Source organism: Sinocyclocheilus grahami, unplaced genomic scaffold, assembly GCF_001515645.1.
Source record: "Sinocyclocheilus grahami isolate Dianchi unplaced genomic scaffold, SAMN03320097.WGS_v1.1 scaffold1233.1, whole genome shotgun sequence".
NCBI classification, from domain to species: Eukaryota; Metazoa; Chordata; class Actinopteri; order Cypriniformes; family Cyprinidae; genus Sinocyclocheilus; species Sinocyclocheilus grahami.
This window is the reverse complement of record NW_015506412.1, coordinates 103146-116744: the sequence shown is the minus strand read 5'-3', so window position 1 is coordinate 116744 and position 13599 is coordinate 103146. Positions and strand designations below refer to the sequence as shown.

The 13599-nt window shown below is 38.7% G+C and overlaps 2 protein-coding genes and 2 pseudogenes across 2 annotated transcripts; 3 read left to right on the top strand and 1 right to left on the bottom strand.

The window, feature by feature from the left end:
• Positions 1–237: 237 nt before the first annotated feature.
• Positions 238–3470, top strand: LOC107568302 (RNA-binding protein lark-like). Its single transcript, XM_016254246.1, has 2 exons — positions 238–386; positions 1311–3470. Exon 2 carries the CDS (start codon positions 1386–1388, stop codon positions 2379–2381), a length of 996 nt encoding a protein of 331 aa, XP_016109732.1. The 5' UTR covers positions 238–386; positions 1311–1385; the 3' UTR covers positions 2382–3470.
• Positions 3471–8336: 4866 nt separating this feature from the next.
• Positions 8337–9186, top strand: LOC107568303 (glyoxal reductase-like; annotated as a pseudogene).
• LOC107568294 (glyoxal reductase-like) lies at positions 9177–9875 on the top strand (annotated as a pseudogene).
• Positions 9876–10720: 845 nt separating this feature from the next.
• LOC107568298 (bcl2-associated agonist of cell death-like) lies at positions 10721–13149 on the bottom strand. Its single transcript, XM_016254230.1, has 4 exons — positions 12558–13149; positions 12245–12382; positions 11902–12125; positions 10721–11819 (listed from the first exon to the last, which is right to left on the bottom strand). The coding sequence occupies exons 2-4, from the start codon at positions 12372–12374 to the stop codon at positions 11730–11732; spliced, it is 444 nt and encodes a 147-aa protein (XP_016109716.1). The 5' UTR covers positions 12375–12382; positions 12558–13149; the 3' UTR covers positions 10721–11729.
• Between the last annotated feature and the right edge of the window lie 450 nt (positions 13150–13599).

The following is a 13599-nucleotide window of genomic DNA, read 5'->3' as shown; positions in this document are numbered from 1 at the left end:
TCGAACCGTAAATTACTCAACAGCCGAAAAGCTGAAACGTTATAAATATCAAACATTTTTGATACATACATTTTACAATACACTACAAAGGCTTACAGTGTATAATTGGCCACGCAGATATATAAGGGACCTCATGTTGACGTTATTACGCGATTACGTAATAGCCACTGAATCATTTGAGCCTGTCGTTTGAAGCAAATTGTTCGAAAGAACCGGTTCGCATGAGAGGGACTTTCGATCACTAACTGGGGTCAAACGGTAGGAGGCGCCAACTCTCAGTCTGGTCACGTTTATGTGACCCTCCCCCAACCCTCGAACGAGGCAGACATTCACCGACGTTCTTTCTCAGCGAGCTTACCCGTCGTCGTTATAGTTGTGCTTTGAAGGTAAATTTTAAAGATTACACTTTATGTGAGACTTCAAATGTTTATCTTCGGTATTTCACCCGTCGATTAGAAGTACGCCACGACCGTTTGAATGATCATAATGCAGAAAATGTCTTCACTCCGTTGTCCGATATTCTCCCTTTGTACTGAACGTCGTCCTCACGTGAACCGAGAATATCTTGATTTAATCGCACGGATTTATTTTACAATGCGAGATTCTTTTCTTAGCGTAAAGTATTATTTTTTTTAGCTGTAACGTGTTCACTCACTAAATATTTCAGTTACTTCCTTAGTCTGGTGCTAATAGATAGTGGCGTTAGCACGATAGCTTTAGCCATTGCATGATTGCGATGCAGTAGATCAGTTTTTAGTACATTAGATCAAAGATATACACTCTTGTCATTGGACGTTCAACCCAGTTCATGTTGGCCACATATTAAGATATAAAAGAAGACTGAATCGTGTTTGAAATTAATTTGATAGCATCAAGCCCTCATTATTACGCACTCTGAAATACTTGATTCTGATTGGTTAGTCGTGGTCAGGTGCTCAGCGGTAAAGTGTTTTTGTAGCGTGGTGGCTAAACTGTTATCATTTACAACAGCCATGTAGTAATTCCGTAATAATTTCTAACAAATCCTTTATTTTGCAATAATGCCAATTATTTGTAATAGTTACATGAACACCAACACGATTATGAGGACCCCAATGTGAAGCTTGAGTACAATATCCATTATTATTAATACTTATCTTGACTTGTATTCCTACGATTTAACCATTAATTATTATAAAATATCAATGGAAAAGTGATTGATGGCAGCAGGGAAGTTGTGGTTTACCCGGTGTGCTTTGCATTTGAAATTCTTGCTAATGTTGATTTCCATACATTTTGCCTGTTTATTTGACTTTGTTGTTTTTTCTTAGGAACTTCATCGTTCGATCACTTGCAAATCAACCAAAGACTGATCCCAAAACACACTGCCGTTCTTCCTGTCCAAAATGGTGAAGATATTTGTTGGCAATGTAGCTTCAGCAACCACCGAAGACGAGCTCCGTGCTTTGTTTGAGAAGTACGGCGCTGTGTCTGACTGTGACATTCTGAAAAACTATGGTTTCGTGCACATGGATGAGGAAGAGGCAGCGCAGAAGGCTGTCTCCGCTTTGCACAAGCACGAGGTCAATGGCTCCCGCATCACCGTCGAGTATGCCACCACCAAGGTACGCAATGCCACCAAGATCTACGTGGGCAATGTTCCCGAAGGTGTCACCGCCGCCAAAATCAAGGAGCTCTTCCAGCCGTTCGGCAAGGTGGTGGAGTGCGATATTGTGAAGAATTATGCATTCGTTCACATGCAGAGGGAAGGCGAGGCTCTGGAGGCCATTTCAAAGCTTAGCCACTCCAAATTGGATGGCCAAAAGATCTTTGTGTCCCTCTCACGCAGTAACCCATCCAGAAACGACCGAGGGGAGGACTATTTTCCTCCTCCACCGCATCACTATCCACCTCACCCGCACCACCATCCTCACTTTGTCCCTCCACGCCAGCCGCCCCGTGACTACTATCCGCCTCGTGGCCGACTTCCACCCCCTCCTCTCCCACCACCGCCACCCCGCGCCTACTATGAGCGCGATGTGTACGAGAGGGAACTTCGCCACGACCCGTACGCCGCCCCATCCCCGCGATATTACGATCCGGATCCATACGACCGCCGCATTCCGCCCCCTCAGCGGCCGGTCACGCCTCCTCTCGCCAGTCGCTACTACCGAGAGCGCAGCCCTCTTGGTGATCGCCGCTCTCTCCTGCCCCCCCCTCCCCCTCCCCCCTCTTCTGCCGGCTTTGCCCGGGGTTTCGCCCGCAATGGCGCTAGCTCTGCACCCCCTCCTCCTCCCGCCGCTCCTTCCTCCCACTATCAACGCTACTCTCTCGGCTCCGGCTTTGATAAGGATGATTATTTTGAGGAAAAGTACAGCAATGGCTACAGCCGTAGCTACTAAGCATTGAAGTTTGTCCGTCCCATTATTTTCGAGGAGCTGAGTAATCTAAGAGGGGCTTACCATCAGTGAGTTAGGGGTGAATTTTTGTAATATTCTGTGATAATTGTAGCTATTTTAGATAACGGGTCAATCAGCTAATACTGTACTCATTTAACTAATAAATTTACCTTTGCCCGATGAAGGATCAGCAAATAGGAAGTTAAATAAACATGAGTTTTATAGCATGTTATGATGCATTATATTTGCCAGGCATATCGGTTTGACTATTTTCTTAAAGTAATTGAACTTTTTTTTTTTTCTTTTTAAAATAAAATCATACACTTTACGTTCATTTTACTCTGGCATGCACTTTCGAAAATTCAAAAGAACGCTTGAATATATAATTTTTTGTTTTTGCATTGATATTTCAACATGCATAGTCTACCCAACAAGAAATTTGTTGTTGAATGTTTACCTTTGTTTTCTGATTGGTATTTAAGAATATTCAAGTGTTTTAGTTTTCACTTTCTTTTGCATGAGATGGAGAGTTAATTTGGAGGGAATTAGAATTTATTAAGGGGCTCCGCAAACAAATGTAATACTTTTAAAAAAAATTTTTTTATAGTTTATCATTTCTTTTTTAAAACAAATCTCATCTCTTGATTACCTTGGTCTAGGCAAATGAACTTGCTATGGTGTTGTTAAAAGTAATGTTGGATGTTAGAGAGACCAGTGGGAAGGAACAGAGAGGAAATGGGTAAAGAGGTTGTTTTGGGCGGAACTGTATGCTAACTGACTGATCAACCAATCACATCCTACCGGCTAACCGAGCACATCGCATCTACCAGCCGCTCAACTTTCGGATCCGCTGCCGCATCCTAGGATAAAGCACCACCGGTCAAAGGAAGCGAACGACCGACCAGCTGCCAACCGCCTAATAAATTCAAAACAACACGGAATCATTAGTGCAATATCTACACTGTGTTTCGAAATCTCGTTGTATTAGACAAATAGCAGACTCGGAGAAAGTTTTTAAAGATTATAAAGACTTATTTTGACATCACATTATAATGGACGTGCTTGTGATTGAAAATATTACTGAATACTCAACATTGTTTCCTGTCCTACTTGTACTACTGCTGTTTGCCTATTGTTAGCATACACTTCTGTTTAAAATGTACGTTTGTAAAAAGCCTGTTTTCTCGACTGTTTATCCGAAACCGCTCTCTTTATCATATTGTCCACTCGAGCAGGTTCGAAACTTATGCTTGTTTTGATTTAAACCTATGAAAACAGATTCCTGTTCTATCAGTCGCTGTCATCTTGCCGCCTGAATAAAAATTCGACTGACTTAGACGCAACGTTTTCATGTCACTCGTTTTTAATTGAGTCTCTTTAATTTCTACCTCATGTCTCACTCGCTCGAGTTATCATTCGTATAATACAAATATCCTTTGACTTGATCACTCATGTGTAAAGTAAAGTGCCAAATAGATTCGTATTGAAACTGCACTTTCCGCTTGAACCCTTCATTTAAAAGGCCAAAGGCATTAATTTAAACCTTAGTAAATTCCAGTCACTTTATCTTCTTTTTGGTCCACAGTAATCCCTGGCCAAGATGAATGAATGTTTGATGCTCTGTTTTGAATATCTTTAACAGCTTTGTGTGGCTCATCAGGATGGGTGAGTTAAAAGTGAAGGTAAGTAGTACTACAAGCTGGATTGTTTTTCACGTTGCACGTTATTGTATGTATTCTTGTGCTAGCAGAGCCTGTTTGACTTCAGTTTTTCACTGGTGATATTATTAGAACAGTCACACACTGTTCCTGAAACACTTGATCCTGATAGTGCAGTTGTTTCATGATGTCCGTCGAGTGTTTTTAAAGTGTGATTTACCTTTTCTCCTCCGAGCCTTTCAGTAGAGCCACATTGACAGAAGTTTGTTTTCTGTAGTCATCTCTATAATCAGCCATTTCAAGAGGAGGAATGGTTTTACACTTCATAAACTGTATTTCGCCCTTTTTTTATGATTCTTCCCGCCTTGTGCCACATGCCTCAGTTGAAACACTCCAGTCACCACCACCTTATAACTTCTCATGCAAGTGTTTTGAATGGGAATGATAAACAACACTTTATTAGTGTTCACTTTGAGATTTAGTGAATATAGGCAACTTTGAATGATTTAGTTTCATTGGTTGCCTTTTGCTTAGCATTTCTGATGATCTTTTAAAGAACAACAGGAATCCAAAATGAGTAATACCAAAATGAGGTAATGAACTCATAAGATTCCAGAAAATGTCAGAGCATTTCAAGATTTTAGGGTAGTGAATGTTAAATGTAATTAGAAGTACAAAATAACAGAAATATGAACACATCTATAGACTGTGTATTTTTCAGGAATTTGTATCTTTTATGTGAGCAGTGTGTCCCTGTGATATTAATATTGGTATAATTAGGTATTCTTGGGTACTTCTAATTAGGTAACTTAGTCACGTAATAGATTTAAAGTACGTTTTAAATAATTTCATTTTTAAATGTTTGTTGGACATCACAATGTTAAAGTTTGTCTCCATCACTATAATATTTTAATGAGTTATGTAAAGACAATATTTTTTATTGAAATCCTTGTTCCTTCAGTTTTTTCCTAACTAGAATTGTTCTGTTTTCTCGACTGTTTATCCGAAACCGCTCTCTTTATCATATTGTCCACTCGAGCAGGTTCGAAACTTATGCTTGTTTTGATTTAAACCTATGAAAACAGATTCCTGTTCTATCAGTCGCTGTCATCTTGCCGCCTGAATAAAAATTCGACTGACTTAGACGCAACGTTTTCATGTCACTCGTTTTTAATTGAGTCTCTTTAATTTCTACCTCATGTCTCACTCGCTCGAGTTATCATTCGTATAATACAAATATCCTTTGACTTGATCACTCATGTGTAAAGTAAAGTGCCAAATAGATTCGTATTGAAACTGCACTTTCCGCTTGAACCCTTCATTTAAAAGGCCAAAGGCATTAATTTAAACCTTAGTAAATTCCAGTCACTTTATCTTCTTTTTGGTCCACAGTAATCCCTGGCCAAGATGAATGAATGTTTGATGCTCTGTTTTGAATATCTTTAACAGCTTTGTGTGGCTCATCAGGATGGGTGAGTTAAAAGTGAAGGTAAGTAGTACTACAAGCTGGATTGTTTTTCACGTTGCACGTTATTGTATGTATTCTTGTGCTAGCAGAGCCTGTTTGACTTCAGTTTTTCACTGGTGATATTATTAGAACAGTCACACACTGTTCCTGAAACACTTGATCCTGATAGTGCAGTTGTTTCATGATGTCCGTCGAGTGTTTTTAAAGTGTGATTTACCTTTTCTCCTCCGAGCCTTTCAGTAGAGCCACATTGACAGAAGTTTGTTTTCTGTAGTCATCTCTATAATCAGCCATTTCAAGAGGAGGAATGGTTTTACACTTCATAAACTGTATTTCGCCCTTTTTTTATGATTCTTCCCGCCTTGTGCCACATGCCTCAGTTGAAACACTCCAGTCACCACCACCTTATAACTTCTCATGCAAGTGTTTTGAATGGGAATGATAAACAACACTTTATTAGTGTTCACTTTGAGATTTAGTGAATATAGGCAACTTTGAATGATTTAGTTTCATTGGTTGCCTTTTGCTTAGCATTTCTGATGATCTTTTAAAGAACAACAGGAATCCAAAATGAGTAATACCAAAATGAGGTAATGAACTCATAAGATTCCAGAAAATGTCAGAGCATTTCAAGATTTTAGGGTAGTGAATGTTAAATGTAATTAGAAGTACAAAATAACAGAAATATGAACACATCTATAGACTGTGTATTTTTCAGGAATTTGTATCTTTTATGTGAGCAGTGTGTCCCTGTGATATAATATTGGTATAATTAGGTATTCTTGGGTACTTCTAATTAGGTAACTTAGTCACGTAATAGATTTAAAGTACGTTTTAAATAATTTCATTTTTAAATGTTTGTTGGACATCACAATGTTAAAGTTTGTCTCCATCACTATAATATTTTAATGAGTTATGTAAAGACTATTTTTTATTGAAATCCTTGTTCCTTCAGTTTTTTCCTAACTAGAATTGTTGCACTGATCACCATCCCTTTAACATAAGTACAGTAGGTGTGTGTATATATATATATATATAAATTCCAAACTTTTAAATAATTGAGTTGAAATTATGCTGTGATTTAGCATTTAAGTGCTGGTGATTTGCAAGGCAATAACCAGCTATTTATAACTGAAAAACCTGCAATTATTAACCCCTAATCTGACAATTGTGCAGGACCGTCTTCCTAAAGTGTTAATGTGGTAAAAAAAAAAAAAAAAATCCGTCCTGGACCTTTACAGCACACACCGTTTCCTGAGAATGACCCATATAAAAAATAACATCAGATAAAGAATTTCATACAGACAGTAGTACGTGAAACCTTGGGTTTGAGTAGGATATCTGCTGTGACAGCAGATTAAATGTGCAAATGTGAGAGGTTAGACTTGTTTATCTGGTCTATTAGAAAAGCAGTAAGTAAGAAGTTCATAGATTGAGTACTATAACCTCCATATAAGGCATAATCAAAATTATGAGAAGAGCACAAGCGATGCACAATCTGATCTAGCTCTGTGTAATTGTCTTTCTTTCAGACTGACAGCTTTTCGACAATCATTGCAGTATAGAATGTTATAAATACAACGTGTAGTCTCTTATAATGCAAATAACTTTGATCAAGTGTCCAATATTTTGCTTTAGTGCTCACTAATGCGCATTTCCACGTATGTGTTTCTCATATCTGTTTGTGAATAAAGGCAACATGATGGTTATTTAATCATTTTCCTGTGTTGTGAATTTGTTTGCCTCATTGCATAGCTATTTTCTGCAGTTCTGCAATCTTCCCTACCCTCATATTCTCCGAACACACACACACAAACACACACACACACACACACACAGAGACAGAGACACAAAAGAGTACCTGACCATTCAAATGACCACAGCGTCAGTAAATGCGCCTTTTCGCTGCCTGAAATGAAATCCTGCAGCACCCATCATTACTTTTCAGGAGAGATCTCGAGCGCATGTACGACGTTCCGGGATCCAATTTGGCGCGCTTTGTGTTTGAATTTGAACAGCGTTCTGACATTCCGGTCAACTGCTTTACATGCGTGAGTATAAACTTTGAACTAAGGTTGACTTAAAACAAAATCACTAGTACACAGCAATACGCAAAAATTGATCACATTTCTAAGATTCTGATGATATAACCTTTACGTATGAGTGGTTGTCATTATTTAACATAAAGCAGCTAATAGAGCTGTAGGTCTTATAGTAATAGCTCTATTAAATCTTAGCATGATGGGAGCTAATATGACTTTAAGCATAGTTGGTCTCCAAAGGTGAGCAAATTTACTCTTAAATTCATAAGCAAACCAAAGATGCAAGGTCAGGAAAATAAACGAATTTACCTTCTCAAAATTTAACTACAAACTTGATAAAGTCAGCATGAAATGAAAAGTAATCTGATTTTCTAAATGCATGTTTTTGATCTTATTGTGAACAACTCATCTTTTTAAATTTTTTACCTCATAACTTCTAATAAAAATGTTATAACTCGATCTTTCTGTGAAACAACAGACTTCTCTCTGGTGACTTATGGCAGACTTCTCCAATCATTTAGTCATCTTAAACCCTGTTCCTTTCTTACAGTTGACTGCAAGCTTTCCACCTAATAAACAACCGATGGATAGAACCAAGAACCCATCCTTTATTTGATCTTTTTCAATCGGTTTCACTCGAATACACAATACAGAAGAAAAGATCTGTTACTACTTTCGGTATCATGCCTTTAATGTAATATTGACCAAATCATTTTTTAAGTAGCAGAATTTCATTAAAACACATTATTGTCATGTTTTTCAGGGCTGAATTGTTTGAAGTATTACAAAAATGATAGTACCGTCAGTAACGTTGATGTCAGGAGTGCAGATGCCACTTTTGGGTTTGGGCACATACAAGCTCCAAGACCATGAGCAGCTGAAACAGTCACTTCTGCTCTTCGAGCGGGATACAGAGCCTTTGACACAGGTGCAGTTTATGGATATGAGGCACATCTCGGGCAAGTCCTCAAAGAGCTGTTGCCTAAGTATGTTGATTATCAGCAAGCTTGCCCCATTAGACCATGGGACAAGGGCAAAGGAAGGCTGCCTGAGGAGTGTGGAGCAACTAGACTGAATACATCGACCTCTATCTAGTGGACTGGCCTGGGGTGGAGGGTCTTCACCCAGGGGTATCGAGCGCATTGCGCGACTTTAGAGGAGTTCTATGCCAGCAGGCAATTCAGGGCCATAGGGGTTTCTAACTACAATGCAAAGCACATTAGCGAGCTGCTCATGAGCTTCCGCGTGCCCCCAGTGGCCCTTCAGATCGAGTGTCAACCTAAACTAATCCAGAGGGAACTAAGGGATTTATGTATTGAGACAGGCATTTACTTCCAGGCCTACTCTTCGCTGGGTAAAGGAGCTCTCCTGAGGGAACCTGAGATAATGGATATAGTGAGGAGCTGTGGTCGGACCCCTGCCCAGGTTCTTCTGAGGTGGGCTGTGCAGCAAGGCATCTCAGTTCTGCCTCGGTCCTCGCAGAGTGCAGGAGAACGCACAGGTATTTGACTTCCAGTTAAGTGAGATGGATATAATGAGGTTGGATGCCCTGAACTGCGGAACAAGGTTTTGTAAACAAAATAGTTTAAGCCTGAAGATATGACAGTTTCTTTATTAATCCCAAGGCAAAATGTATGTAAAATTCAGCGAATAAAATTATCATTGTAAATAGAGTCAATGACGTGATGCTTGTTTTAGTAGTTAAAAAAAAAAACATAAAAATGCTATTTTTACATGCAATGATGAGCATGTTTTCTGAATTGTTTATTTTTAATTAGGGACAAGGGCAAAGGAAGGCTGCCTGAGGAGTGTGGAGCAACTAGACTGAATACATCGACCTCTATCTAGTGGACTGGCCTGGGGTGGAGGGTCTTCACCCAGGGGTATCGAGCGCATTGCGCGACTTTAGAGGAGTTCTATGCCAGCAGGCAATTCAGGGCCATAGGGGTTTCTAACTACAATGCAAAGCACATTAGCGAGCTGCTCATGAGCTTCCGCGTGCCCCCAGTGGCCCTTCAGATCGAGTGTCAACCTAAACTAATCCAGAGGGAACTAAGGGATTTATGTATTGAGACAGGCATTTACTTCCAGGCCTACTCTTCGCTGGGTAAAGGAGCTCTCCTGAGGGAACCTGAGATAATGGATGTAGTGAGGAGCTGGGGTCGGACCCCTGCCCAGGTTCTTCTGAGGTGGGCTGTGCAGCAAGGCATCTCAGTTCTGCCTCAGTCCTCGCAGAGTGCAGGAGAACGCACAGGTATTTGACTTCCAGTTAAGTGAGATGGATATAATGAGGTTGGATGCCCTGAACCTACGGAACAAGGTTTTGTAAACAAAATAGTTTAAGCCTGAAGATATGACAGTTTCTTTATTAATCCCAAGGCAAAATGTATGTAAAATTCAGCGAATAAAATTATCATTGTAAATAGAGTCAATAACGTGATGCTTGTTTTAGTAGTAAAAAAAACCCCATAAAAATGCTATTTTTACATGCAATGATGAGCATGTTTTCTGAATTGTTTATTTTTAATTCAAATTAAAAAATGTATATAATGTATTTGTATGTATAACCTATGTATGACCTTTTTATGACTGTGCATGGTTAGTTCAGATTGTATAATGTGGTCACCCAGCCAAAAAAATATTTGTGAATTAACTAGATTTATCCAGTCTTTTAAAAAGTACTTTATCACAGACACTCTGGCCCAATAACATAACACTAAATTCAGCCAGAAAATCTTTTATTTTTACCACAAAATTTTGGAAAAAATTTGTAAACAAAATAGTTTAAGCCTGAAGATATGACAGTTTCTTTATTAATCCCAAGGCAAAATGTATGTAAAATTCAGCGAATAAAATTATCATTGTAAATAGAGTCAATAACGTGATGCTTGTTTTAGTAGTAAAAAAAACCCCATAAAAATGCTATTTTTACATGCAATGATGAGCATGTTTTCTGAATTGTTTATTTTTAATTCAAATTAAAAAATGTATATAATGTATTTGTATGTATAACCTATGTATGACCTTTTTATGACTGTGCATGGTTAGTTCAGATTGTATAATGTGGTCACCCAGCCAAAAAAATATTTGTGAATTAACTAGATTTATCCAGTCTTTTAAAAAGTACTTGATCACAGACACTCTGGCCCAATAACATAACACTAAATTCAGCCAGAAAATCTTTTATTTTTACCACAAAATTTTGGAAAAAATGTTAAAAACTTGTGATTGTTTCAAAAGTATTTAAACAGTTTACCCATCACTCAATCTATGGTAACAAGTGTAAATATGTACAAGGAGCATAAAAAAGGAATGAAAGTATCAGCAAGGCTGATAGTACAGAAACCGAACTTGTGTAGTCCATTTGCACATATTTGCCTCCCCACATGTTTGGCAGAAATTGAATGTTGTTTTGCATACAAGACCAGCAGATGGAATAAAAAATGAAAAAATCCAATAGAGACTACAGACAATCTTACAATCAAGAAATATGTACATGAAAGGCATTGTTTTTCTGGTGACATATCCAAGTATAGTCAGCATAAAAGAGATGGCAGAACAACTGATTTCATCCACTCTTACTAGTTATTCACAAGAGTTTGGCATTAAAAAACAAACAAACCTGAGATGTAGCAAAAATGTAATGAAATAACTTTACCCGTATTATTGTTACCATCACTAACCCACTAACCTGTACTTCACAACTTACTTTATCCGGTGTCACAGTCCTTGAAATATATTTACATTTTGCAAGCAACCGCTCCAGTCTTTAGTACAACAAAAACGCACATCTATATATTAATCTATAAAATACATCATAGAACACATTTCTTTGTCAAATATGAACGTAATACATATCAATAAAGTTTTTTTAAATAGAGTTTCTTTTTTGAATCAGTATATAGAAAGATTGTCCAATAAATTGTAGCATTTTAGACGATTGTCCCTTTTAAGATTGTCAAATTGAAGTAACACTGACAATACCTTTAATTAAACATATGTTATTGCAGTGGTAAATTGTGATACAGCATTTTTCCCGTTCTCTCAGATGCCCGTTTTTGTACTTGTTTGAGCACATCAATTACAAAAAGGCCATGATGGTGATCAGACCAGCCTTCATCTGAGAGCAGCTGTCTGGTAACTGTTATAATGGTGTGTAAAGCATTGTTAAAGCATGACTACTTCATTCTCTGCCCTCCTCGTCTTTGGAACTCCAGAGGAACGAGAACCATCCTCGGTAGGTCTGTTTCTGACTGTTCGCTCTTTTGACCTCCTAGAAACAGCAAAACAACTTAACATTAAGTTCACAATCTATCAAATAGAAACATATTCAGTGTACCATATAGCACACTCACTCCTTTGTCAAGCCATGTGTCAAATTCATCGCTCATTCTCCTCAGCTGCCGTCCGTACTTCTTTGCTTTCCACAGCGCAGCAGGAGCAGACTGAGAACGACCTCTGAATGGAAGTCCATCTCCCGTTCCTCCGTTCTCCTCCGCCGATGCTCCATCCTGGGGCTCAGCTTCCTGCCAGCGGCTGACCATATACACCTGAGACTCCGAATAGAGCCGCACACGTCCTGCAAACGCACGTCATCACATGGTAACAGAAACTTTTGTTAAATCTAGGTCAATCTATGATACACAATCTGAAACTGTGACCTGTTTAATGTCTAGCGTGGTTCTTTGAAGTTCTCACCTTGAGGAGAAATGTTTGGCAAGGTTTGATCCTGATGTTGTCCACGGGTATTGATTGTCTCTTCTCTTCCTTTCTTTCTGTCATTCAAGGTGCTGGAATCATTTCGATGGTCATGCAATCTTTTATCCATTGTAAGAGCTGGCAAAAAGAGAATAGTAGGATATTTCATATTGTAATTTCAAGGTGTTAAAACCATGAATGATCTAATACTTTTTATTACATGGTCAACATTTCGAAAGACATAGTTTTTAATGATTCGATTATTTCTTTTAAACATTTAAATTAACATGGACTGGTTTTCCTAAATGCATACCTGTGGATCTGGCCGAATTCCAGGACAATAGATATGAATGTGTTCGTCTCTCCGGAACTGAGTTGTTAGTGGCACTTGATGCTATTCCTTCTTATCTTCAGTACGATTACGAGTTACTTCTCGACATGTGTTGACTGACTCATGGCATGTGACACACCCAAACAACAATAGCTGTAATTGCTACTTTATATAAGTTTCATATTTCTACGGTTGAGTCATGCTCATCTGAAAACGTCGTCGGCCAAAAATAATGGAAAAAAGATTCTGTTTTTCGTGACATTTAGTCGAAGTGATTGTCTTCTCGCCGCAAGCAGTAGCGTGCCAAATGTCCAGTCCGGCTGTTGTTATCACTACAGCGTGTATGATCTCATTTCGGCTCAGATATTGTTGTTGTCCGTGGTCGTTTACAGTAGTGCTCCGCTCTCGGCCAATCAGACGGCGGTCGGCTTCTTCGATCGGCCAATCGCGGCCGGATGCTTATGGTGTTTTGCGCGCGCTCTGATGTGACGTCACTGTTGCGATAGGGTTTCGCGAGCCTTTGCTGTCCAGTGACTTATTTACCTCATCCGGGCCCCGGTCTCGCGGAAGCGCATTCGGAGAGAGAATTTTACAAAAGAAACATTTCGTTTAACTTTGTTTGCATGGAATGGAATTCAAAACAGTGTAATTTAGTTGGTGTCGCTATCCGTGCAATAACAACAGTCTTTGTATAGAGAGTTTATGCTTTGTTCAATTATGATTTGAATTAATTTATTATTGGCCTTTACCCTTAATGGTTTGCTGTTTATTATACTGACTTAATGGCAATACAATTCGTAGCTAGGAAAACTGTCATTGTTTTTTTTTGTTTTGCTGTTATTTCTGTTCAAGAATTGTGGTCACATAATACGCAATTTCTCAGTTTGAACTGTAGATGGCAGGAGAGATCTGCTTTATTGAGTCAATGGAAGGCGTTGGTTATTTCTTTGCTTATGACTCATGCCTGCAGAACAGAAATATATAGGTTAATATAACCCATTACTGTGTAGTTTGCTGCATATGT

Excerpts from the sequence above, each read along its gene's own strand:
- LOC107568298 (XM_016254230.1), bottom strand. The coding sequence starts at position 12,374 with ATGGATAAAAGATTGCATGACCATCGAAATGATTCCAGCACCTTGAAT. Across the intron at positions 12,126-12,244 it reads GCCAAACATTTCTCCTCAAG|GACGTGTGCGGCTCTATTCG; the intron begins GTGAGAACTTCA and ends GTGCGTTTGCAG. Across the intron at positions 11,820-11,901 it reads ACACATGGCTTGACAAAGGA|GAGGTCAAAAGAGCGAACAG; the intron begins GTGAGTGTGCTA and ends TGCTGTTTCTAG.
- LOC107568302 (XM_016254246.1), top strand. The coding sequence starts at position 1,386 with ATGGTGAAGATATTTGTTGGCAATGTAGCTTCAGCAACCACCGAAGAC.